The sequence below is a fragment of the Schistocerca americana genome, chromosome 4 (genome assembly GCF_021461395.2).
Source record: "Schistocerca americana isolate TAMUIC-IGC-003095 chromosome 4, iqSchAmer2.1, whole genome shotgun sequence".
In the NCBI taxonomy this organism is placed as follows: domain Eukaryota; kingdom Metazoa; phylum Arthropoda; class Insecta; order Orthoptera; family Acrididae; genus Schistocerca; species Schistocerca americana.
The window spans coordinates 141,493,256-141,519,957 of NC_060122.1; the positions used below are offsets into that span (position 1 = coordinate 141,493,256).

General features: G+C 40.6%; 1 protein-coding gene across 1 annotated transcript in view; it reads right to left on the reverse strand.

Annotated features, from left to right (window-relative positions):
• The window catches only part of LOC124613308, a 369,764-nt gene that overhangs the window by 100,520 nt on the left and 242,542 nt on the right, over positions 1-26,702 (reverse strand). Inside the window, exon 4 of the mRNA XM_047142004.1 lies at positions 26,053-26,126. Within this exon, the coding sequence (XP_046997960.1) occupies positions 26,053-26,126 (74 nt within the window). The remainder of the gene's footprint in view (positions 1-26,052; positions 26,127-26,702) is intronic.

Below are 26,702 nucleotides of genomic sequence, written 5' to 3' on the forward strand. Positions count from 1 at the left end.
CCAGTAAAACAAAGAAGATTATTCAGGCTATAACACGAGTTATGATTGGTAGTTATGAAGTGGAGGTAATGTTAGATACAGGAGCAGCAGCAAGTGTCATTTCAATGTCCTTATATAATGAACTCAAACAAATAATGAACATACAAACATTGCCAGTACAGAATTGTCACATTATAAGTGCCACCGGTAACATATCAAAGAACGTGAAATTTCAAGTGCTAATTAACTTCACACTTTCAAATATACCACTCAATTACAGTTTTCTGGTAGTAGACAAATTAGTTATGCATTGCATATTAGGAATTGACTTTTTGAATGAATATCAAGCAATCATAGATTTAGGAAAAGGGAAATGTCATTTAACCATAAACCAACAACAACTGACAATAGAGTTAACACAGGGTAAAAACTTAAACAGTAAACAAGGTAAATTTGAACAGTTACATTTTGTGTATCCACCAGCAACAAACATATGTGATTTAACTTTTAATGAAGCTGTATCTCAGGGAATTAAACCTAATGATTTATATGAGAAATGCACAGAATCTGAATATCTGACAAAGGAACAAAAACTTGAATTACTTGAAGTTTTGCAGCAATTTGCTGAGGTATTTGTGGAGAAACCTGGGATTATTAGAGGGAATACTTATGAGATGGATGTTAAACCACAAAAAGCATACTGTAGAACATATTATAATATTCCTTGGTCAAAGAAACCCGCAGTTTTGAAAGAGATTGAAAAAATGCAAGCTTGGGGTATCATTGAAAGGTCACATTCACCATATTGCAGTCCGATACTAGCAGTTAATAAAGAGGATGGTAGTGTAAGGTTAGTGCTGGACGCACGAGAAATTAACAAAGTTATAATCCCAATCAACACACGACCTATTAATTTGGAAGAACAACTTTTAAAATTTCATAATGTACAGTATTTAACCAAAATCGACCTCCGCTCATAATTTTGGCAGGTGAACCTCCATAAAAACAGTCGTAAATACACTGCATTTCTATGTGAGGGACGTAGTTATCAATTTTGTGTTCTACCCTTTGGTCTACGAGTGAGTGCTGGAGTATTTATTGAAGCCTTAGATGCTGTTCTTGGACCACAATTGTTATCGCAAATCACAGTTTATGTTGACGACATTGTCATTGCCACCACTACTTGGGAAGAACATGTAAATCTTTCGAAGCAACTTCTGACTAAGTTTTCTGACGCAGGTGTCACTATCAATTTATCAAAGACGAAATTAGGGTGGAGAGAAATCAAATTCCTTGGTCACATCATATCAACTGAAGGCATTTATCCAGACTCAAGAAAAATTGATACAATAAAGAATTTTCCATCCCCACAGAATCGTAAACAACTCAAAGCTTTTCTTGGTCTATCTTCATTCTTCAGGAAATTTGTACCCTACCACCTTCTTAACAGTCCACATCTTCTATCTTTACTCAAAAGAAATAATATTTGGAAATGGACAGAGTTCTGTCAGACAGATTTTGAAGCGATTAAGAATGCTTTAGTTAATGCACCGTTGTTTTGTCATCCTGACATGACGTCAGACTTTTGCCTAGTAACAGATGCAAGTTCCCATGGGCTCGGAGCATTTTTATTCCAAATTCATGTAGAAGATGAACAAACAGTCATCAAACCTATCAGTTTTGCTAGCCGCACGCTCACTGAATGCGAAAAGTCATATTCAGTGACCGAGCGCGAAACACTTGCCATAGTATGGGCATTTCGCAAGTTTCGCTACTTTCTATGGGGAAAACGTACTAAGCTTTATACTGATCATCAAGCTCTTTCTTTCCTGCTATCATGCAAGTTATTACATTCACGTCTTGCACGCTGGTGTGCATCACTACAAGAATATGATTTTGATATTATATATATATAAAAGGAGAATCCAATATTATAGCCGATGCTCTATCTCGTTTGCCACAAGGCCTACAAGAATTTTCAGTTGTGACAGAACAAACATCAGATTTCAAAATTTTACTCATGTATGATGGTACATTTGCACCTTACTACAAAAACATGTGCAGGAAGTTAGCCATATTGCAGGACAATGATCCCAGGTGGATCCAGATAAAGAATAAATTACGTGCAGGAACAGACCCACATCTTGAAAAATATTACACATTACACAAAGAAGTATTATTTCACCGACGAAACCCTGAATCACAGCATTGGTGTGTTTGCTTACCTTAAGCTCATGTTAATGATTTTATTTTATTTACACACAGAACTTGGGGACACTATGGTGTAACCAAATGTACAGATAAGATTATACAATATTGCTATTTTCAAATTTAAGGCGAAGAGTATTGAGTAATATTAGGAAATGCATCATATGTCAGAAAGCCAAATATTCTAATCGCACAAGCATGAATGAATTGCACCCAATCATACCTAAGAGGCCATTACAGCTAATTCCTTTAGATATTGCAGGACCCTATCCACAAGCACGTGGAGGAATGAAATACATCCTTGCTGTGTTAGATGTTTTCACAAAGTATTTAAAATTATATGCTTTACGTTCAGTTTCTACCACTGCTATTACCAGACGTTTATTGACAGATTATTTTGTAAGAATAGGAAAACCTGAAGTTATGATCACGGATAATGCAGCATATTTTACCAGTTTAAAATGGAAGACTTTTATTGAAGAACAGAATGTTAAACATATTTTAATTTCAAGATTTCACGCAGCAGGAAACCCAGTAGAAAGAACATTTCGAGAATTTGGACAGTTTATGAGAACACACACACCAGAGAAGCACACAAAATGGGTAGAATACCTAGCACCATTTGAACAAATAGTGAACAATTTAACTCACATTTCTACTGGATACACACCAACTGAATTAATTATGGATAAAACAGAAAGAAATCAATGGACAGACCCTCTACCTAAATTTACAGCAACAACAAATCATGTTAGTTTAGAAGAAAAGGTAAGACAAGCTTACACAACATTATGTGACAAAGCTAAGGAAAGAAAGCAGAAATATGACAGAGGTGTCAGGAAAGCACAAACATTTCAAGTTGATGAGTTAGTTTTACTAAGAACACATCCTAAACCCACAAAACTGAAACATGTAAACAGGAAATGGCAGATCTTATACTCTGGACCATACCGAATTGCAAATATTCCACACCCTGGCTGTTATTCATTAGAATATCCATTAACACATAAACCCAGAGGTCTACATCCACACAGACATTTGAAAAAATACATACAGTGAAATGTTAGCTAATGAGGAGAAGATAATTAATATGATATACAGTTATGATGAGCCAACATTTAAGTTATACAGATACTTAAAATCTAATGAATGCAGGTAAGTCTAGAAAGCAATGTGAACCATCCAATAGCTAATAAGATATTTGGTTATAAGAGGAGTTGCTATTGAGGCATATACACATTAGAGGTGGCATATACACATTAGAGGAGTCAGAGAACTGAACAGAATTATTTTCTTTAGGAGGCATGTGATAATACTAATGTTGATACGAGTGATGTGAGTGACTGAATGAGATGAGTGAATGTAATTGTAGTTTAATAAGAGGATAAATAGTAATATGGAAAGAGGTAAATGGCATATAAGATGAGAAAAGGGTATTATTATTATTATTATTATTATTATTATTGAAGTAAAAAAGTAAATGATGATGAATAAGAGGAAAATATATATATAATGCTGAGGAATAAGTATATGTTATTTTGTGAAGAATGAATAATGGATAGGTGAGAATGTTATGAGTAATTGAGAATATGTTGAGAGGAGAGAAACTTGATTTGAACGCTATATCACATGTACTCATGGAATACAGAATAAAGGTAGTGGAAAGAATATTATTTATTGAAAGATTGGTATGGCTGAGATAATAACTTATGTGATGTCTTATATATTCTTATAAGTAAAGGTGAAAGTATAGATTTATGTGGAAAGAATTATTTACAGCAGCCACTGTTGGAAATATACCAGAAGATTTAAATCTATAACACTTTACCACTAATCTAATGGGAACTTGTAATGAAATTTTTGGAGTTATGTAGGCTTGACACTTCAGATTGGAAGAATTATTTAAGAGAACATATTTAGCAGTCATTTAATGACATAATTAAAGCTCATCTACTGAACTGAACTAATGCACCATTAAATGGAAAGGAGAATAAGGAGAAAACAAAACGTCAGTCCTCTGTTGCGGCTCATACTCTCATCCCTCCCTTAGAAAAATTTATACATGTTGATGAAATATTTGACATTATATAATTCGTGATTATCTGACAGTATGGAGAGACATACACAAATATTTATTTATGAATAGAATTTTACGGGTACCACAAGGTAAATACAGAATGGATATACAGCATGGAACGCAGCAGCAATTATCTAAGAAGATTTATTTATTTATTAAGTAAAACATTTATTTATATTGCTCGATACTCATGAAAGAAAGGAGGTGAACTACACAAACTCTATAGGAACTTGATTGACTTGAACTATATATATATATATATATATATATACACACACTTACCACACTGATATACATACTTGTAGGATCCTAAGATATTTAGAGGGGCACCGCTCTTAGAAACGGCAATAGTGGGCACACCACACATAGAAACGGTATTAGGTATAGGAACTTTTACATTATATTAAGTTAACATGTATTTTATTTATCATATTTTATTTTGTGTAGTCCACTGTAGGAGATGACTTTACTAGTATTTATGAAGTAGTTAGCAACCATCCCATGAACCTATCCTCCTACAGAGGGCTGCCTTGAAGCTTGAAATATTTGTAAATTTTATTCCAGGAAGCAAGATGAATTTTAAGTTGAATATCTCAGCGAGTTGCCACAGTTATCTTCAAATGCTGCAAGTGTAACGAAAGGGAAAGGGAAAAAAAGGAAAGAAAAGAAAAAAAGAATGAGCTAACAAATAAAATAAATAAAATGTATATTTCAATCTGAATGTAATGTAATTCACATGTCAGCACAATGATATTGAATGTAATGTAAAAATTTACTATATTTTTTTCATTTAATTCTGTATATGTGCTATATGACAACAATGTAACTATCTCATGTAATGATTAATTGTAAATATTTGTATATTTATGTACTTACTATATCAAGAAATGTATTTTAAGGAGATGTTAATGAGCTGCAAAGGACTTGTGCATGTAGCACATGATTCATATAAATGGAACTGAAAATGCAAAGAAGAAACCAACGTGATGGAACACTGGTCAAGAAATATTTACGTAGTGTCAATATGCCTTGAAGTGTATGGTGTAGTGGAAGCCGGCAGATCTTCAGGTTGGTGTAAAAGACAAGCTCATCATCTGTCGTAGGCAGTGAGGTGTTTCCTGTGCCCTCATTGACCATTTATACCCCGGTAGACGCCACCAAAATTCGACTGCTGGAAATCACAATTTCGTGTTGACACATTGAACAAACTTTGGATTTTCTTCAAGTCACACGCAAGAGATCCAGGCAGTACACACACACTCTAGAATCCGATACTACGTTTAAAGACATTGGAGCAATATAATAGAAACATTTATTGTTCGAATTAATTCCATTGTAAACACGAATCATGTGAACTGAATTCAAACGCTGTGCTAAGCAACGATAATACGCTGCAATTCAAAGACATTAATGTTACGACTACTAAAGAAGATACACACCGAAAAGACTGTATACAAAGACTGATATGCAAAGAACATTGTGCTCAGAAATATTTTTTGTAATATGTAAATTTCTTATTTTCGAATATATATATGTATGTATTCAATGTAAATTTTCTATACTGCCACGCTCGCTTGCGGAGCGTGTCAGTAGAGGAAGCATTGTAATGGTACTTTGACTTCCGCGCCTCCGCCAATACAAAGATATAATTTACGATCGCGCACGCAGAAGAGCGCTGCGCCAGCTACCGATTTTTATAAATAATTTTGATCGTCTTTTTAGTTTTGCGTAGGTTTTTGTTTTTAACAACTAATTGATGACACTCTCTCTCATGTCTTCATACGAAAGACGTGTATTTTTCGGCGATGTGTTGAATGTGCTTTTGGGTGGAAATTAAAACTACATTACAAAGCGAGGTTGTTTCAATAGTGATTCGAGGTGGTTATCATCAAATTTGTAAACTGATCATGACAGTGGCAACTTGAAGAAGTTTTCAACAGACGGAGAAAAGTGAAAGACGGGTCGTCCTACAAGAGAAATTACGAGGACAGCCATGAAGACTACATTGTAATTAATAATGCGTATCTTACAAGATTATAAGATAAATTTCAATTAGTTTCTGATGCTATTTCCGTACAGTCGTTTTTTGTAGTGTTGCCGACCCGGTCTGCCATGCACGGTCAAATTACAGCACGATCTCAATCAATAATACGAAGTCCGCCTTATCCGTAACTGAAACCACCAAGATTCCAAACCCAATCAGATTTTTTATTTTATATTTTTCACGGCAGAACCCCGAGGAGAAGGGAACACTACAACGTGCCATCAAGACTCACAGACCACCGCTTCAGAGTCAGCTCATCAGATACACCATGACAATGCCAAACCCCACACAGCCCTTATCACGCAGGAGAAAGTCAGAAAAAATGGGTTGTAAAATTGTTCCTCGTCCTCCCTACAGTCCGTACTTGGGTCCGGCTGATTTTTATCTGTTTGGTCGTCTGAAGGCCCACCTGCGCTATAAAACATTTGATAGTGAGAAAGACCTTCTTTCCTGTGTCAAGTGATGGTGTAAAAATCAATCCCCAGAATTTTACCAAAGTGCATTTAAATCATGAAGAGAACGTAGGGCCAGATACGTCACAGCTGATGGAGGCTACATTGAGTAGGCTCAATGTATGGCTACATGTTCATAGTATGTTCACAAAAAATTTCATTCTCCCCCTGCAAAAAATAAGAAAATGAAGACGACTGTGCACAACTTTTTGAACGCCCTTTGTATTTTATAGACTAAAGGTAGCACAAAATGTGCTGAAACATGTATGGGTGAAAACTGCAAAGATGTCTTGCTTAAGGCGAAATTTCTCTCCAATTTTCCTAGCAGGTACGGAAATAAGAACTGCGACATTCACAGGATGATTATTTATTCGCCAAGGCAGGTGCAGGATCCAGAACACAACCATAAAACTTCAGAAAACGACACTTTACATAGAACTCGAAAAAGTATGTTTAGTCTATAAAATAATACCCAGCTATTTAATCTCTGCAACCAAAAGTTTATTTAAAGGTAAGCGTGTAAGAACAATTTTGCAGGAGGAAAATAAACAAATAAACCCAGTGAAGATAGCGCAAAAAGTGCTGAAACGTGTCTGGGTGAAAACAAAACTGCAAAGGTTTCTTGCATAATGCGGATTTGTTCTGCAGTATACGATGCGATGAGCGATGCATCTCGTGGTACGACGCAGTAGCCACCCGCATTGGTGGAGCGCATAGAAAAGTAGCTGAATTGACTTGAATAGTACACACTGGGACGACAGCGATACAACAAGGTCACGTTCCGCTATCGTGACTGCTGACACGACAGGGAACTACTTGTTACTCCACGTAACTTTGGCATATGATACAAATTTCGAGTCATCAGCTGTGCCTCGAAAAAAATTGTTCTTATCAATGGAGATGCAACGTCCCATCGCTCGTGCGCCGACTATAACACCACCCTCAAACGCGCTTAAATCTTGATAACCTGTCATTGTAGCAACAGTTACCAACCTAACAAGTGCGCCAGACACTTGTTGTCTTACAAAGTACAGGCATTCACGACCACAGCGCCGTATTGTTCAGATGGTTCAAATGGCTCTAAGCACTATGGGACCTAACATACGAAGTCATCAGTCTCCTAGAACTTAGAACTACTTAAACCTAACTGACCTAAGGACATCACACATCCATGCCCGAGGCAGGATTCGAACCTGCGAACGTAGCGGCCCGCGGTTCCAGACTGAAGCGCCTAGAACCGCTCGGCCACACCGGCCGGCTCTTATGAATGAAGTGAAGCTACATCCGTCTCTTAAAGAGTCGTCAAACTACCATAGGTTACTTTACGCTGTCACAAGTAAGCAAGACTACGGTAGATTTCCTAATATCTTTTGTCAATTAACATCGTAACCGCATTACCTACATGTTAGGTATGTTGCATACGTATTGGACGTTACCTCATTTTGATCGTTTTATTTGTGTACGCGATCAGTGTCTTAATAGTCCTCTAAAGACTCGAAAAGGTGAACTGTCTAGAAACTAAGCCAGGATATACAAAGGGCCGCATATGGAACATTTTTGGTCAACCTAGTTATCCTATCTTAAAAATAAACCTTAATTATAGCAAAACTGAAACTGTCAATGTTTAATTCAGGTTTTATTCGAAAATTGTTGATTGGTAACATGAAACAGAGGGATGTTGTAGTAGAAATAAAAAACAATACAGATATATCATGTGTCGCTAGAACACGCAATTTTTTCAAAAGAAAGGTAAAAATAACCGCAAAAGAAACACCTATCAAACATCGCTTTAATACTTCGTCGAGCTTATACAAATCATTCGCCGGCCGCGGTGGTCTCGCGGTTCTAGGCGCGCAGTCCGGAACCGTGCGACTGCTGCGGTCGCAGGTTCGAATCCTGCCTCGGACATGGATGTGTGTGATGTCCTTAGGTTAGTTACGTTTAAGTAGTTCTAAGTTCTAGGGGACTGATGACCACAGCAGTTGAGTCCCATAGTGCTCAGAGCCATTTGAACCATTTGAACAAATCATTCATAAACAACTTCAGCACTTATCAATAATAACTGGAAACTCTTCCCTTTGATCGTGACGACGAACGTTCTATTGCGTACAAAAAACAATAACAATAATATGAATTTTGTTCTGGCGTATCGACGAGCGCCGGCACGAAGATGGAGAACACAAGAGCAGAGAAGACTGTGAGACGACGTCAGCCAGTAGTACGCTGACTAGGACCAAACCACGACAGGAGCGACTCCTATACGAAGAGAATATAAGCGCCGCTCCTGCCAGCCTCAGCCAGGCAATTATTGTAGGCAAAACCACCCCTTCCTTCCGCCTCCTTGACTTTTATCTCACCATCTATGGCCGTCCTATTAATCTCACCCCCACCATCAAGTACCTTGGTGTCAACCTTGACCGTCGCCTTTCCTGGATCCCCTATGTCCAGACGATCCAAGCCAAGGCACACTTCGGACTCCGCCTCCTCAAACTCCTCTCTGGCCGCAACTGGGGTCTGCACCCCTCCACCATCCTCCACACATATAAATCCCTCATCCACCCCATCCTATGTTCTGCCCACCTGTTATGCCCACGTGGATCTCCACCCCTCCTACCTTCTACAAGTCCTTCAAATCCCGGAACGCCATGCGCTCCGCCTCGCCTATCGCATCCACCTTCCATCCCCATGAGGATCCTCTACGACTTAATTCCTTTCCCCCACCTCCTACTCTTCCTTGAATGGATTCGGATCCTTTACACCTCCCATAAACTTGATCCCCCTCACCTGCATGTCTCTCCAATCCTTTCCCAACCCCGTCTCCTGCCATGCCTGTACTACTGCATCCCATCCGCTCTCCATCTTACCACGGTCCATACGCTTGCCCAAGGTGGCTTCCGCCAACTCCCCCTCCCTGATGATGCCCTCGTCCCCTCCATCTACCCCTCCTACCAGCTTTGATCCTCCCCTTCTTCCTCCTGTGTTTTTCCCCCAGGGGTCCCTCTTTTCCTCTCACTCCCTCCTCGCTTCCTCTCCTCTCTCTCTCTCCTCGCCCCCTTCCCAGGCTTCCACACCCCCCATACCCTCTCCCCTCCCTCTCCCTTCTTCTCTCCCACTGGCGTCCCCTCCTCCCTCCTACCCTCCCCTCCTCCCTATGGCAGGCCCCCGACTTTTTCGTGCAAACTGTATGTTTTCGTGCACCGAAGTTCTTCGCCACTGTGTTAGTGTTTCTCTTCATCAGTGTCTCTCCTTCAGTGCTCTTACGTTCACGTGTGCAACTTTGTGTCTCCGTTTGTGTATAGTGCTGAACTTTTTTATACAACCAATGCGTCCATGTACGCCTTCCTTTATGTTTATGTGTATGTCTCCTGTTTTTATCCTCCATGTATGGTTGTTTTTAGGTCTTCCTGTTTAATGTATGTTTTTCTATGGCCGAAGAGCGTGTAGATAGGCTGCTGCCGACCTACCTTATGTAAAGGTTTGAAAATGATAAAGGAAAAAAAAAAAACAGTCTCAGCTGCACAGTAGTCCATGTCGCCCATCGCTTGCGACACCGTTGTAAATTCAAAGTACTGTCAGTCTTCTTTCTTGTAATAACAACTATTAATGTGACTTGCTTGAATTATTGTGTAGCACTCCGAGAACGCAGCATCCTTTAGGCACCATATACGAGAGGAGTGGACAGGACCCCAGAAATTTTTCATGTTTGTGCATGTAAACTCTACTTGCATCAAAAGAAATTGCTTTGCTTACATAAAAGCGCGGAAGTTACGCTGTCAACTAACTTTTATTGCTTATGAAAAGCAACTTATGTACAGAATGCACAATGGACGGGTACTGAACGATGTGCGGTTTTATTTGTGTGCAAGATAAACAAACAAGCAAAAAACATAGAGAAGTCGGCGATTCCGTTTCTCCTTCACACATATTCATTTACGTTTCTTTCCCTACCAGTGCTACCAATACTACCAGTAATCCTACCATATTCCTCGTCACTTACATGTTGTACTAACACGAGTGAACCGTAGTTTTGGTAGAACGCAGCTAAAGTCTCCCACTTAGTTTCAAACAACAGCTTTCGGTTTTTGAGTAAAAAAATGAAAAACCGCTGTTTTTAGATTCGCATGTGTTGTCCACTATGCAGTCTTCCTCATTCGATTCCGAGACAACCAGCGGGCAAAAAAAAAAAAAATTTTTTTCGCATCTTATAGTCCCATATCGCAGCTGGATTCCGAATGGTATTCTTTTCTCTACTCGCCATAGTTATTTTGATACTTGGAAAATAAGTAAAACACCGGGTAGAATTAGAAAAGTTTGCAGTGAAGAATGTCAACACCAGCTAGTCAAAGTTTGGTGCATTTTATGCAATACATTGCTGTATGCGAAATATAGCTAACATGTCAAAATTGTTTTCAACCCTGGAAGGACAGCGATAACTCTTTCCTTTGTCGAGAAAATACGTGAGATGTATTGGAATTTGTGTCCGATGAGATTGGTACTTATGTGCTGACTACTGCTCGGAGTGCGTGTTCCTCTTTTATGTATACTGCTCATAAAAGCAAAGCTGGAAATGAATAATCTTACTGGAACAAAAATACACCGGGAGTCAGCAGCTGATGACGCTGACTGGCTCTTCTTTTTTAGTCTGTGCTTCTTGATTTCAGTAAACTTTGCGAACAGGGCTAAAAGAGGTCTGAAGGCAAAATTGAATGAGCAGCTGGACAAAACCGAGAAGGATATGTTGGGATTGTCTTTATGATCATGGGCTTCCTCCATTTTCGCAGGCGTTGTCTACCGCTACACAGTGTTCAACACCCACTGCTACACCACCAATGGTGACTGATCTCACTTCAAATTAAGCAACATTTCTTCTGAATACTCTTCAAGCTGAATCATATGCTACTTCGCTAAAGTCAACAGTTGTAAAAATACTATGCTAGCTTTATTAATCTGTAAACATTATTTATATATGTGCCAAAATGAATAAAATACTGTACCAGGTGTTTTTATCAAAAATAAACTTTTTGTAGTGATGGTTTTAACGTCGCTAAAACATGCACCATTTTACTGGAGCCACGGCGGCTTCCTTTCACCTTTTCCTCCCCCTTCATTTGCTGGCGTCACGCTAGTTGGCATGAATTACCCCTAGCTTCCTGCGTATTATCACTGGTGCGCAATCTTGAAAACACGCCGGAGCGTGTGGAGTTGGGAGTATCTGGGTACGTGGCGAGAGGGGAAACACGAAAAGTGGTCGACCCATCGGCTGTGTGGGCCGTTGGCTCTATTTGTGCAGAGGCTGGTTAGCTGCAAGTGTACCGCTAGTGGCTGCATCGAAGTTTTCACCACGCCCTTCAGTGTGCCTCAACTGAATTGCCTTCCCCTGTGCCCATGCTGTGCTATTTTGGACGCTGGCGTTTTGCACTGAGCTGAAATTATAGCATAACGACTTCTTGGTGTAGCAATGACCGTTCTGAAATCTAAGTGCCATGGAAGAGAACCTTACTTGTAAGTGCTAGCAGTTAAGTACCATCTCCTAGAGCTGTTAGTTTTACGAGTTGCAGGTATTCTGTTTGGGGCGGCGCTTGGCCGCGGGGGAGCTGTAGCTGTTACACACCAGCGTGGTGGTTTCCGGGAGTGTTTGTGGCTGCCCGGCATACCTCAGTGGAATTTCTGGCGCTAACAGCGTATTTCTTAAGTGTGTTTAACCTACGCTCTTATTTATAATCTCTTATGTTAATATTTTCCGCCAAATGTTTTGCATCTCTCCTGAAGTGGATATTATTATTCGATTTATGGTTAACCTTCAGATTTTCCAAATCAGATTATAGCAGCCTGTACTAATTGTGCTAACATTTGGAAACTTTGAGCTTACTTTCTCTAGTTGTCAATGTCTGAGATGTTTTTCTAATGATGTCACAATCATTTCCGTATTGTATTCATTCAATGCATGTAAAGAACTATCTTGTCGGATAGTAACTGTTGGCAGTTAACATTCATGGTTAGTCTGCTCTGAAGACTTCTGATTTAGTAATCACCGCTGCAGATACCTCTTTCAATGGCTAGTCTGGTTAATACAGAAATTAATTTAAATTTCCTTTTTTAAAACCCTTTTATTAGCCAAAAGCGGTGATTTGTTCTTGAAGTTTTGGCAAAGTAATTCCTTTAATTTTTCTAAGACAAAATTGCTTTAATTAGGAAATGTGTTACCTTATTATCTTACAATTTCGTATTTATTGCTGATTTCTTGATTGTGGCTTGAAGCCTTTGGTCAGTGGCTTGTAAAATATAAAATGGAACAAAAACAAAATAAAATAGTCCTGTTCCTCATTAAATAAGAGGTGGAGCCCTTCCACATCCACACCGGCATGATGGCCACCTCAAAAGGTCTACTGCCATCTCTGCATAAGGGTTAGTTTTCACTAAAGTAGCTGTCGCAGGATGTCGGTACTGCGATGTTTGCGTACGTCTGGTTAAGGTTAACCATTAATACGCGCTCATCTGGAGATAGATTGGGTCGAAAGTGGAACGAAGGGTAGCTGGTTGAAGGTACTGTTGCTCATTCTTTGACACTGTATTCTATTTATTAGTGTAATGTGATCTTTAAATAAATGTGAAATATCGAAGGACTGCCCTTCCATGTGTCGTTTTCCTTTCCCATCTTATGTAAGGAGTTTCCTTATTGTAGTGAAAAGCTACTCAGTAGGGGAAACGGTAAGTCGAAAGTTTGTGTCCCGTTTTCTCAGAGTAGCTGATACCAGTAGCTCCAAAAACTGTCCGGACGTGTTCGGTAGAATACATGAAATCTGCGTTCATGTTGAGAGCTCACGAGAAACCGCAGCTGAACTATGTTTGATATTGCAGCAGTGTAATATTGTTTGATATTGTAGCTTTTTTCGGATCCACCGAATACTTCCTTTTCTTTTTCAGTTTTCTGAGCTTTAAATAATGATGAGCCACAATAGCGTCTTCTTCAGAAGAGGGTTCCCCATTGCAACTGAGGCAGAAACGTGATTTGTGCTGTCTTGTTGCTCGTTTTATTGCCCCAGTAAATAGACAACCGTTGCTTCGACAAGCGTCATGTCGGGCGAATTTTATTGCATCGTGTCTTGTCCCATATCGTATGGTCTCAAAGCGAACAGTGCATAAGAGACTGATGCACCGTACAGGGTGTCTCTAAAGTCACTATTCATTTCCATGAAAATGCAAATTTGTTTTTCTTTTCTCTGCAGATACTGGTACCTTCGTGCAGAAGAACGGGATGCCATTGTTTGTGCACGGGTACACGGATTGTCATATGAAGACGCCAGAGCCGTAAATTCCACAAACCAGCCCAATCAAGAACACACATTTGTCGGCTTGTGAACAAATTTAAGAGCCCCGGCTCTGTGGCCGGCCGTGGTGGCAGAGCGGTTCTAGGCGCTTCAGTCCTGAACTGCGCAACTGCTACGGTCGCAGGTTCGAATCCTGCCTGGGGCATGGACGTGTGTGATGTCCTTAGGTTAGTTATGTTTAAGTAGTTCTAAGTTCTAGGGGACTGATGACCTCAGATGTTAAGTCCCATAGTGCTCAGAGCCATTTGAACCATTTGAACTGGTTGTGTGTGTGGTGAGGCACGTCATGGACGACTGCAGCAGGTTGAAACTGCCAATGATGGGAGTCCTAATGCACCAACTCGACGCCTCAGTAGGGAACTAAATGTCCCTCGCAACACACTGTAGAAAATCCTACGTTTCACTCTACGAAAACGTCCTCATCACATTCAGGTACTGCACCATCTTGAGGACGATGATTTCGTCTGTTATCAGGAAATGTGCTACGACCTCATGCAATCTACAGAGAACGAGAATTTAATGGACAACATTTTATTCTCAGATGGAGCCACTTCCACCTTTCTGGGAAAGTGCATAGACACAACAGCTCAATATGGGCATATGAAGGACCACATGACATAACGGAGTAGGAACATGATATACCGATGGTCAATGTTTAGCAAAAGCTAAACTGTATGGCCCATTATTCTTTGCCGATAGGGGACTGCCAAGGGGGAGGTTACCATGAGAAAAAGACTGAATAATCAACGAAAGGATAACGTTCTACGAGTCGGGGCGTGGAATGTCAGAAGCTTGAACGTGGTAGGGAAACTAGAAAATCTGAAAAGGGAAATGCAAAGGCTCAATCTAGATATAATAGGGGTCAGTGAAGTGAAGTGGAAGGAAGACAAGGATTTCTGGTCAGATGAGTATCGGGTAATATCAACAACAGCAGAAAATATTATAACAGGTGTAGGATTCGTTATGAATAGGAAGGTAGGGTAGAGGGTGTGTTACTGTAAACAGTTCAGTGACCGGGTTGTTCTAATCAGAATCGACAGCAGACCAACACTGACAACGATAGTTCAGGTATACATGCCGACGTCGCAAGCTGAAGATGAACAGATAGAGAAAGCGTATGAGGATATTGAAAGGGTAATGCAGTATGTAAAGGGGGACGAAAATCTAATAGTCATGGGCGACTGGAATGCAGTTGTAGGGGAAGGAGTAGAAGAAAAGGTTACAGGAGAATATGGGCATGGGACGAGGAATGAAAGAGGAGAAAGACTAATTGAGTTCTCTAACAAGTTTCAGCTAGTAATAGCGAATACCCTGTTCAAGAATCACAAGAGGAGGAGGTAGACTTGGAAAAGGCCGGGAGATACGGGAAGATTTCAATTAGATTACATCATGGTCAGACAGAGATTCCGAAATCAGATACTGGATTGTAAGGCGTACCCAGGAGCAGATATAGACTCAGATCACAATATAGTAGTGATGAAGAGTAGGCTGAAGTTCAAGATATTAGTCAGGAAAAATCAATACGCAAAGAAGTGGGATACGGAAGTACTAAGGAATGACGAGATACGTTTGAAGTTCTCTAACGCTATAGATACAGCAATAAGGAATAGCGCAGTAGGCAGTACAGTTGAAGAGGAATGGACATCTCTAAAAAGGGCCATCACAGAAGTTGGGAAGGAAAACACAGGTAGAAAGAAGGTAGCTGCGAAGAAACCACGGGTAACAGAAGAAATACTTCAGTTGATTGATGAAAGGAGGAAGTACAAACATGTTCCGGGAAAATCAGGAATACAGAAACACAAGTCGCTGAGGAATGAAATAAATAGGAGGTGCAGGGAAGCTAAGACGAAATGGATGCAGGAAAAATGTGAAGACATCGAAAAAGATATGATTGTCAGAAGGACAGACTCAGCATACAGGAAAGTCAAAACAACCTTTGGTGACATTAAAAGCAACGGTGGTAACATTAAGAGTGCAACGGGAATTCCACTGTTAAATGCAGAGGAGAGAGAAGATAGGTGGAAAGAATACATTGAAAGCCTCTATGAGGGTGAAGATTTGTCTGGTGTGATAGAAGAAGAAACAGGAGTCGATTTAGAAGAGATAGGGGATCCAGTATTAGAATCGGAATTTAAAAGAGCTTTGGAGGACTTACGGTCAAATAAGGCAGAAGGGATAGATAACATTCCATCAGAATTTCTAAAATCATTAGGGGAAGTGGCAACAAAACGACTATTCACGTTGGTGTGTAGAATATATGAGTCTGGCGACATACCATCTGACTTTCGGAAAAGCATCATCCACACAATTCCGAAGACGGCAAGAGCTGACAAGTGCGAGAATTATCGCACAATCAGCTTAACAGCTCATGCATCGAAGCTGCTTACAAGAATAATATACAGAAGAATGGAAAAGAAAATTGAGAATGCGCTAGGTGACGATCAGTTTGGCTTTAGGAAAAGTAAAGGGACGAGAGAGGCAATTCTGACGTTACGGCTAATAATGGAAGCAAGGCTAAAGAAAAATCAAGACACTTTCATAGGATTTGTCGACCTGGAAAAAGCGTTCGACAATATAAAATGGTGCAAGCTGTTCGGGATTCTGAAAAAAGTAGGGGTAAGCTATAGGGAGAGACGGGTCATATACAATATGTACAACAACCAAGAGGGAATAATAAGAGTGGACGATCAAGAACGAAGTGCTCGTATTAAGAAGGGTGTAAGACAAGGCTGTAGCCTTTCGCCCCTACTCTTCAATCTGTACATCGAGGAAGCAATTATGGAAATAAAAGAAAGGATCAGGAGTGGAATTAAAATACAAGGTGAAAGGATATCAATGATACGATTTGCTGATGACATTGCTATCCTGAGTGAAAGTGAAGATGAATTAAATGATCTGCTGAACGGAATGAACAGTCTAATGAGTACACAGTAGGGTTTGAGAGTAAATCGGAGAAAGACGAAGGTAATGAGAAGTAGTAGAAATGAGAACAGCGAGAAACTTAACATCAGGATTGATGGTCACGAAGCCAATGAAGTTAAGGAATTCTGCTACCTAGGCAGTAAAATAACTAATGACGGACGGAGCAAGGAGGACATCAAAAGCAGACTCGCTATGGCTAAAAAGGCATTTCTGGCCAAGAGAAGTCTACTAATATCAAATACCGGCCTTAATTTGAGGAAGAAATTTCTGAGGATGTACGTCTGGAGTACACCATTGTATGGTAGTGAAACATGGACTGTGGGAAAACCGGAACAGAAGAGAATCGAAGCATTTGAGATGTGGTGGTATAGACGAATGTTGAAAATTAGGTGGACTGGTAAGGTAAGGAATGAGGAGGTTCTACGCAGAATCGGAGAGGAAAGAAATATGTGGAAAACACTGATAAGGAGAAGGGACAGGATGATAGGACATCTGCTAAGACATGAGGGAATGACTTCCATGGTACTAGAGGGAGCCGTAGAGGGCAAAGACTGTAGAGGAAGACAGAGATTGGAATACGTCAAGCAAATAATTGAGGACGTAGGTTGCAAGTGCTACTCTGAGATGAAGAGGTTAGCACAGGAAAGGAATTCGTGGCGGGCCGCATCAAACCAGTCAGTAGACTGAGTAGACTGATGACCAAAAAAAAAAAAGAAAAGAAAGGTCAATAACAGGTAACAGCTACCTCGACATGTTTCTTGAACCGCAGCTTTAGGATAATGGCACACGTGATACAGCTGTGTTTCAGCAAGATGATGCACCTCCACATTTGGCACACATCATCCGTGATTACCTGGACAGAATCTTTCCATGAAGGTGGATAGGCAGAGGGTCACCTCAGCTGTGGGCTCCCCACTCACCGGACCTTACTCCTTTAGACTTTTTTGCGTGGGGGTACATCAAGTCCAAAGTGTACACTAGCAAACGGAATAGTCAACCTGATCTGTGGTATCGTGTAAGGGAAGCAGCAGGCCATATTACGGTTGAAATGTTAAGGTCTACATTTCGTTCCCCTACTGAAAAATGGAGGGTGCGTTTCGACCAAGATGGCGGTCATGTAGAAGGGTAGTAGAATATGTGTAAAACTTCACAATAAATTCATTTTTCAATCATTGTTTTCCTTCATTGAAACGGATGGTGATTTTGGAGACACACTATATGTTGCAAAACTCGTAAATGTGCAGCAGCGAAGAAAAATTAAAGTGAATCCCTTGGCATTATGAGAGATCGGCTTGCGGAGGGAGAGGCAGTGATGAGTGTTCTGACAGATTGTGTCGGATAGCCGGCGAGCGAGGGCTGCGATGAATGCAGGCAACTCAGCATCGGATACTGGCTTTCCTCGAGGCCGTAGCGCGCTCGCTCGGCTGAAAAGGTGGAGACGACTCAATGGCGGCCAAGGTGATTGAAACGAAAGACGAATATTATACTTTCAGCAAATATACGTTTCAGACCCTACAAAAATGATACAGGGATACCAAGTTCACCAGAATAATCTTGGTCATGAGACTAGGTCATTGCAACTTCAAGCATAATTCTAGAACAAATATTAATAAAGGCGAAATTGTTTTAACTAAGATAAATTATAAAATTAATAACAACTGAAGCACTGGAGCAATATTATCATCTGATGCGTCATATGAAAGTTGACGACGTCATTAAACATCAAAACAAGGTACTTATCCAGTTGGGCATGTGTGTAAAGAAAATCAGACTCTTTTATGAAAAGTTGATATGCAAATCTTCCAATACTATAAACGCACTTGGTATGAAGGCATCACGAGCTTCCCAGATCATGACCTGATATTCCTAGTGGATGGGTAACCATAATTTACTCTCTAATACTTGTTTGTAATTTTACGTAAATTTTGTCACGTTGTAAAACTGGATGAAGACATGCTTCACGGACTCTGTTAACAACACGTTCAACACTGAATTGTTAATCTCAATAAGAGGTCGCAAAATGCCTGCAATGATTTTCCCTACTTTCTACTATCATACATATTAGCTTTAAATTTTAAAGTTGATCATTATTTAAGTGTCTAACTTGGATTCAGTAATGTGTGACAGTCACAGAAAACATTTAAGGACGAGCGGTCTAGCGCACGTATTCATTTGTCTGTAGTCTTTCTTGTCCGCGTCTTCGTGCGTTTGTTGTTAACTGGCGAGTTTGTCGCTCAGGCAGCTGGGTGGGATAAATACTTTCATTGGATTTAGATTATATGACTGTGTTTTCAGTCACTAATTTTACACGACTACACAATCTATAATTTGTGTGTGTGTAGAATCTGGGGCTCCTGTGAACTGTAATTATTTGTTGTAATTGATGTTTCAATTCCTTGTAGTCAAGATAACGAACTTTATTTTACATCACGTTTGACACAGGGGAACTCCACTTTCTGACTTTGAATGTTTGCTGTTGATTTCCGAGAATTAAATGCATTTCACTCATTCAGGCTTCTATATTCTATGCTCTGTTCACATTACATACATTACTTACTATTTAATAGTGCTTGTGTAGCTCAGTCGGTAGAGCAATTACCCGTGAAAGGCGAAGTTACGAGTTCGAGGCTTGGTCCTGTTTTAATCTGCCAGGAAGTTTCATACTATTTAACAGCTTTTTCTTTGGAATCTACGGTTTGAGTGTGGCCATCATGCACATATGTGGGAGAATTATTTAATAAACATTTATTTAGTTTAATCTATAAGACTCTGGTTCTGTCAACATTATTAATCCTACGGAATTTCTTCAATCACTTTACCTATTTTCGTAGTATTCTCTAACTCGTCCCGTTATTAGAAAAGGGTTTGAAGACTAGTTCCGTACTAGCCTTTTTCTGTGGCTTCGACCACACAAGTGTACAGTACATATAATGCTCAAATTCTCCTCCCGCTCTCTCTGTCCATCTCCTCCTGCTCCCCCTGTCTTTCCTTCTTCTCACGTCCCTCTGTCACTCCCTCCTCCTCACATCTCTTTCCATCTTCTTCTCTGTCCTGTCTCTGCCCTCTCCTCCTCGCCACTCTCTCTGTCCATCTCCCCTGTCTCTCTATCCATCTCCTCCTCCTCCCCTCTCTGTTCATCTCCTTTCTCTTTCCATCTCATGGTCCATCATCTCTATGTCCATCTCCTCTCCCACCTGTCTCTGACCGCTTCCTCCTTCCCCTGTCTCTGTCCCTATCCTTTTTTCCCTTTCTTTGTCCATCTCCTCTTCCCACTCTCTCCCTCCCTCTCCTCCTCCCACTCTCTTCTCTATATCTCTTCCTCAACTCTTTTTGTCCATCCTCTCCTGCCACTTCTCTCTGCCCATATTGTCGCCCCATCTCCTCCTTCTACTCTCTCCACTTTCTCATCCCCATCTCTGTTCTTCTCCTTCTCCCACTCTCTCTACCTCTTCCTCAACCTTCTCTGTCCACCTCCTTGCCCCCCCCCCCCGACCGCCACCCCTCTATCCACTGCATCCACTCACCTCTATCAGTCCATCTCCTGCTCCCATCTTTCTCCCCATCTCCTCTTTCCCTCTTCTCTCTCCATTCTATCATCCCACCTCTCACTCATCCTTCCCACAACCATGTCTACATTCCATCTTCTACACCCATATCTGTGGCAATCTCCTCCTCACACCTCTCTCTGTCCGTCTAATCCTCCTCCCTCTCAATATTCATCTCCTTCTGCACCCTTTCTCTGCCCATCCGCACGTTAGCTCTTGCAATGTGTGCCAATACCATGTGCACACTGCATCTGTTGTGAAGGACATCTTAGATATCAGGGGTTGAAAACACTTTTCACCCGTATCTCCGCTCCTATGGATCGCAGGTAGTTCTAATTGTGACGGTGTTATGGTGTTCTGATGGAAGTTGGAAAGTAAAGATGCCCTATAGAAGTGTTGTAGAGCCTATAACAAGATATGAATGGGAGTTCTGGGACCTTACTGGAAAAAATAATAACATATCGAGAGTTGTAGTAATGGACTGTCTCAGATAGCGAGACCACGTAAAATATGCAGCGATTAGGGAAATGACCAGACTCACAGATAGAACATCAGCTCGTGTGGTATGGGCATTCAATTAGAACGACAGATGACCAAAGAAGATCAACCTCAGGGAAGAAGGAGAAGACAGAAAGTTGCTTGATGAGATTGGGTAAAGGAGTCCACGAGAAAAAGAGGAATAGAAGAAGACAGGGAAGCATGAGAAGACAGAAACCGAGATATGTGGATTATGGCGACAGCTGTAGGAGCCCCACAGGAGAGACAGGATATAGTATTGGTTAAAAACAGTCTTGGTTGCAATTTCAGTTTTCAATGACGCGTTTCGCCTTATTTAGGCATCTTCAGGTTATCTTTTTCAGATGGACGCGAGAGGTACCAAGATCTGCATAACGCGTTCCCGTTCACAGGAGCGAGTAACAGAAAAGATAACCTGAAGGTGCCTAAATAAGGCGAAATGAGTCGTTGAAAAAAAAACTAAAATTGCAACCAAGACTGTTTTAAACCAATACTGTTAAGCACTGGTTTGCTGTATGCCACATATGGATTGTATGCCACTTAAAAATGACGTGGTGTGTTTTTGGTAGAATGAACTTTGCTTTCGAAACTAAGCTTCCGACATCTGTGGAATAGAAACTTCACAATCTACATTGCTGATCTACACTTACGGCAGAAAGACAAGGATAGTTCATGGGAAACTCATTAAAAAAAAAACTGAGTGACTCTCAGGTAATAATAATGGAGTGTGACGAGGGCCTCCAGTCGGGTAGACCGCTCGCCTGGTGCAAGTCTTTCGATTTGACGCCACTTCGGCGACTTGCGCGTCGATGGGGATGAAATGATGATGATTAGGACAACACAACACCCAGTCCCTGAGCTGAGAAAAGCTCCCACACAGCCGGGAATCGAACCCGGGCCCTTAGGACTGACAGTCCGTCGCGCTGACCACTCAGCTACCGGGGGCGGACAGTGAATCTCAGAGAGCAATGTAGAGATGCATGTCGGGAGGTTTTAGATGAGAAGGGGAAACAAACAAATGATCAGGGAAAAAGAGTTCTAGTGGAAGACGTTTTCATGTATGTAACTGGAATGAAGCTGAGGCGAAAGTGACGTGTATCAGGTGAACGGATGGCAGATGGTCTAAGCAAGTTCTTTGCTGGATTGGAAGAAATAAGAAAATACGCAGACGACAACCTATTGGAAAATGGGTAATTTACATTAGGAAAAATGCAGAACCAACATGGATGTATACAGCTAAAAAAATTGGAGAGGCCATCATCCGGCAGTGGTTGTGGAATCTCTGTTTACTTGCCTTACTACCCTTATGGCTTGAAAGGAGTTTTCAAATACAACAAATTTAATATACAGTCCAGAAACTTCCACCAGTTGTGAGATGTTTTTCTTCTTTACATAGATTGTCTAACAGTTTCCATAGCTGCACATTTTCTGTACTTTCGTAAACTGAAATGAAATGTCGTGTGGTGATTGTCTCCCGGTGGGTCGACCTGATCGCCTGGTGCAAGTCTTTTGAGGTGATGCCACTTCGGCGATTTGCGCGTCGATGAGGATGGAACGATGATGATGAAGATGACACAAACACCTAGTCCCTGAGCGGAGAAAATCCCCAACCCAGCCGGGAATCGAACCCAGGTCCCCCGGCATGACAAGGCGACGCGCTGTCCACTCAGCTACATTCGTAAATTGACACCCCGCCACAGTTTCACACGTGTAACACTAAGTATCTATGGCTGGATGACTTAGAAAATTACAAATATAAAACTTACTCTGGACAAGTTTGTCTGTTAATGAAAACCGTCCCAAAATACTTACAGTAGTCTTCACATACAGAGAAATATGGCCAGAGATCTTAATTTATAGTATTTAGTGGAGCTTGTGCATGTCGTTCTTTTTTCTTTCGGTATGATGTACACGAATGTTTGAGTTGTTCTGGATCTCATATACGTAGTTTGTCGAGAAAAAATTGTTTTTAGTTAATATTGCAAAATACTTAAACAGATGATTACAAGATTTGCGTCTATGAACAACACATATAATAATAAATTCCATCTTTTACGCTATGTATACACTTTGCTTAAGTGAGGAATTGCCCACAATACTATTTTGAAGTATATCATTAACAAAAATATAAAAATATGCTGTTTCTGGTTAATATGTCTCCTAAACGGAGTGTTTTTCACATGGCAAATACAACTGAAACTAAACGTTTTGGAAGGTCTATTATATGTTTTTTTTCCAGCTCAAGTTCTCATCAATATGCACAAACAAGAATTTTCTTAACTCCCGGTTATTTCTATTGGTACAGGGCAAGACCAGAGCAGTTGATTTGAACAAAGCTGTCAGCATATTTTAAAGGCATCATAAACTACTTTCTCCGTTGATGTTTACTTTCTAGGTTTGGCAACTTTACACGTATTATATGGAGAGTAAAGCAAGTCTTCTCGCTCGGGTTTGGGTTTGACCAGTTGGTAACGAGATTTCTTTATCCCGAGCACAACACCCTTAAGTGGGATGTTGCAACAATGCTGTTCAGTATACCCTTACCTCTGATTGTGTAGTCCGATAACGTGGTAAAATGTCTTATTATATAATGTTCTCCTGTATTATATGGCTATTGCTTTTAATTATAGCTAGCTTGAGTTTAATTTCATTGAATAATAAGTCAAAGGACTACCTTTTTACCATTGTGTGATCTGATGTGTGTTTGGTCACTAAATCTACGTTTGTCCACGTTGAGGGTTGTACTTTGTAAGTCCTCTTTTTATTCTTTCTAATACGGAACCAACGTTTGTTACATATTTTATGTTTTAACTATGTATCACAAATATTTATTTGAGACAAATATTTGAAAATGGAAATTTAAACAGTGAATTGATTCCACCAGGTTGTTAGGTCAAACGGGTACTACATTAAATGAAATCCTTAAGGAAATTACAAGAAACGTTTAACTTCAATTCAATGCCGTTAAAACAGAAATTACCTGATGATTAAGAATCTACATGAATCTCTGTTCCAATAGCAATATCTCGTTAATTTTTTAAAAATGATTTCTGTACTGTCATTTTTAACATCAAATTGTCACAGTCTCTCTCACGTAATACGAGGGGCGTTCAGAAAGTAAGCTCCGATCGGTCGCGAAATGGAAACGACTATGAAAATCCGATAAAGCTTTGCACAGATGTGTTGGGTAGTGTCTCTAGTATAACCCCAGTTAGCATCACGTCGCTCTTCTCATTTCTGAGCTCGCAGTGAGTGCGTAAAGATGTCTAGAAAATAGTGTCTGCCGCCAAGTACGAGGGCCTGGTGAGAAATTGCGCCTGAAGCTATGCAGCTAACATTACATAACTGTTGTGCTGTTTCGTCTTCACGACAATTCTCAGCCGCATTCTGCAGGGGCAATGAAGATGCTCCTACATCGTTTTCAAATGGAAATGTTAGATTACCCACAATACAGTCCGCAATTGTCTCCCCCTGAGTTTCATCTCTGGTCACATGAACCGCTGTCTTTGAAGACAACATTTTGACACAGACAACGAGGTGTAGGCCAGCGTGGAGAATTGGCGGAAAGCACTGGCGGCTGCCTTCTATGATGAGGCTATTGAAAAGTTGGTACAACGCTATGACAAAAGTCTAAGTCAGAACGGTGACTACGTAGAGAAGTAGCTGAAAGGTGTAGCTAATTGTTACAAGTAAAAAATTTCTGATGTTCACTGTGGTTTCAATTTGGCAATCAATCGGAGCTTACTTTCTAAACAGGCCTCGTATATTTCGTCGACCAAAGTCAGAGATACGACAGGAAGATATTCTGAGGACACAACACCAGGAAAGACTCATCAATAGTTAACTCGAAACAAGCCTTGTTTTGAGCGCCATTTTGTTTTTACTGCGCAGTAGAATTTATTGTGATGTGTTTTAAATGTCCAGTTTGCAAGTTTGTGAACGGTTAACATGATCAAAGGAGCGACAGCAATGGAAGTAACCGAACACACCAGGAGAGGACAGTCATTTCATGTGAAGAACGTGAACAGTTATTTAGAAATTTTTATCTGAACAGCAGACCAACAAACGAAGTGAATATTTTCTCACATTAAGTTTTCCTTCTGTTCCTCCGGGGGATGACCACAGCAGATGCCAAGACTGTAGAACAAATAAACGAGGAAACATCGTCTGAACAGGCCTTGCCCCATCGGTACCGACCGGCCGTCGTGTCATCCTCAGCCCTTAGGTGTCACCAGATGTGGGTACGGGGTACGGAAGAACATGTTGTCAGCACACTGCTCCCCCGGCAGTTATCAGTTTTCATGAAGTTTTCATATTGTCATTGTAGAGTGAATATGATATTTGTAACTCGAAACATGTCGCTTCATTGAATAATTTAAGTAAGGCAGCAAATTTTTTTATTGGTAGCGGTCTTTGAAAAACAATTTCATACATTAAGCTAGTTTTGAGCGTGTGTTCATCTGAGGTGAACAATGTGTGTGTGTGTGTGTGTGCAGACATTGGTGGACAAATCATTGAGATCTGTGTGCTCGTAAGGTTGCACGGCATGTGATTTCTGGTTGGTTGTGTCAGTATCTGTGCATTTGAGAATGAAGATAAGCTCGAAATTAGCTAGTAGTGAGCAATAAAGAACGCATTTGATCTAACAGCCTGGTGGAGTCCATGTCGTTCTCTAAATTTCTCGATGCTACGATGCCCACCCAGACGAAGTCCGTGGATATTCTAAACCATCGAGCGGTAGCCTGTGAGACATAAAGTTAGCATCCAGACACGGAGAGGTCTTACAGGATCGATGAAACTAGTTACATCAAAAGTGTTTGTATATCAGCACTACATCGCTACGTCACTGAAATGTTGCTGTAATCCGCTAAGAGTGAGGTAAATTTCACTGAGTAAGCAGTAGCAATAAATGTACATAGTAGTGCGAATCTGAGAAGTTCCCAGCTAGTCAGAATCGGCTTCGTGGCGCGCCTGGACTCACCTCGAAGCTGAGCAGGCCGCTGTGGTCCTGGTCCAGCGTGTTGAACACGTAGTGGGCGTAGTGGCCGGCGTTCGCTGCAACAGCACAGAAATCAGCGTCAGCAGGCGTCGTGCAAAGCGCCGCTATCAGCCGCGTTCTCACACAACTCACTGGAAAATGAACGCCTTCAACGGCCTCAGCTAAAAGGACTATATCTGCACATGATTAAAATTCTCTGTACGTTCATATTCAGCTCTCACAAAGGAACCCTTCGGAATGGCTGTGTACTGTTTCTCCTGGGTGGACTTGGGTTTAAAAAAATGTAAACTGGATATTACGATAAATTTTATAAATAATCGACAAGTACGCCAAAGAAGAAGAGACAGAACTACAATGGACTCGTTAGTCCATGGACTCTTGCGCTTCTATGCGTGAACTATCTTTCCTTTGTCTTTCATTTATCTTATCTGCTTGGATTCGGACCTAAAAGGACGTTCTTGTGAAAAGCTCATCTTGCTGTACCAGCTGACAATGTAAGTTGTACTTAAAACCCGAAAAATATAATGGTTATTTTGTCAAAAGAATTTGTGTATGTGGTCAATCTATTGTTAGTCTGATACCTGTATTCCCTTAAGTAGGTATGGGCCTTAACAAAGAATTTTCATTGTTAG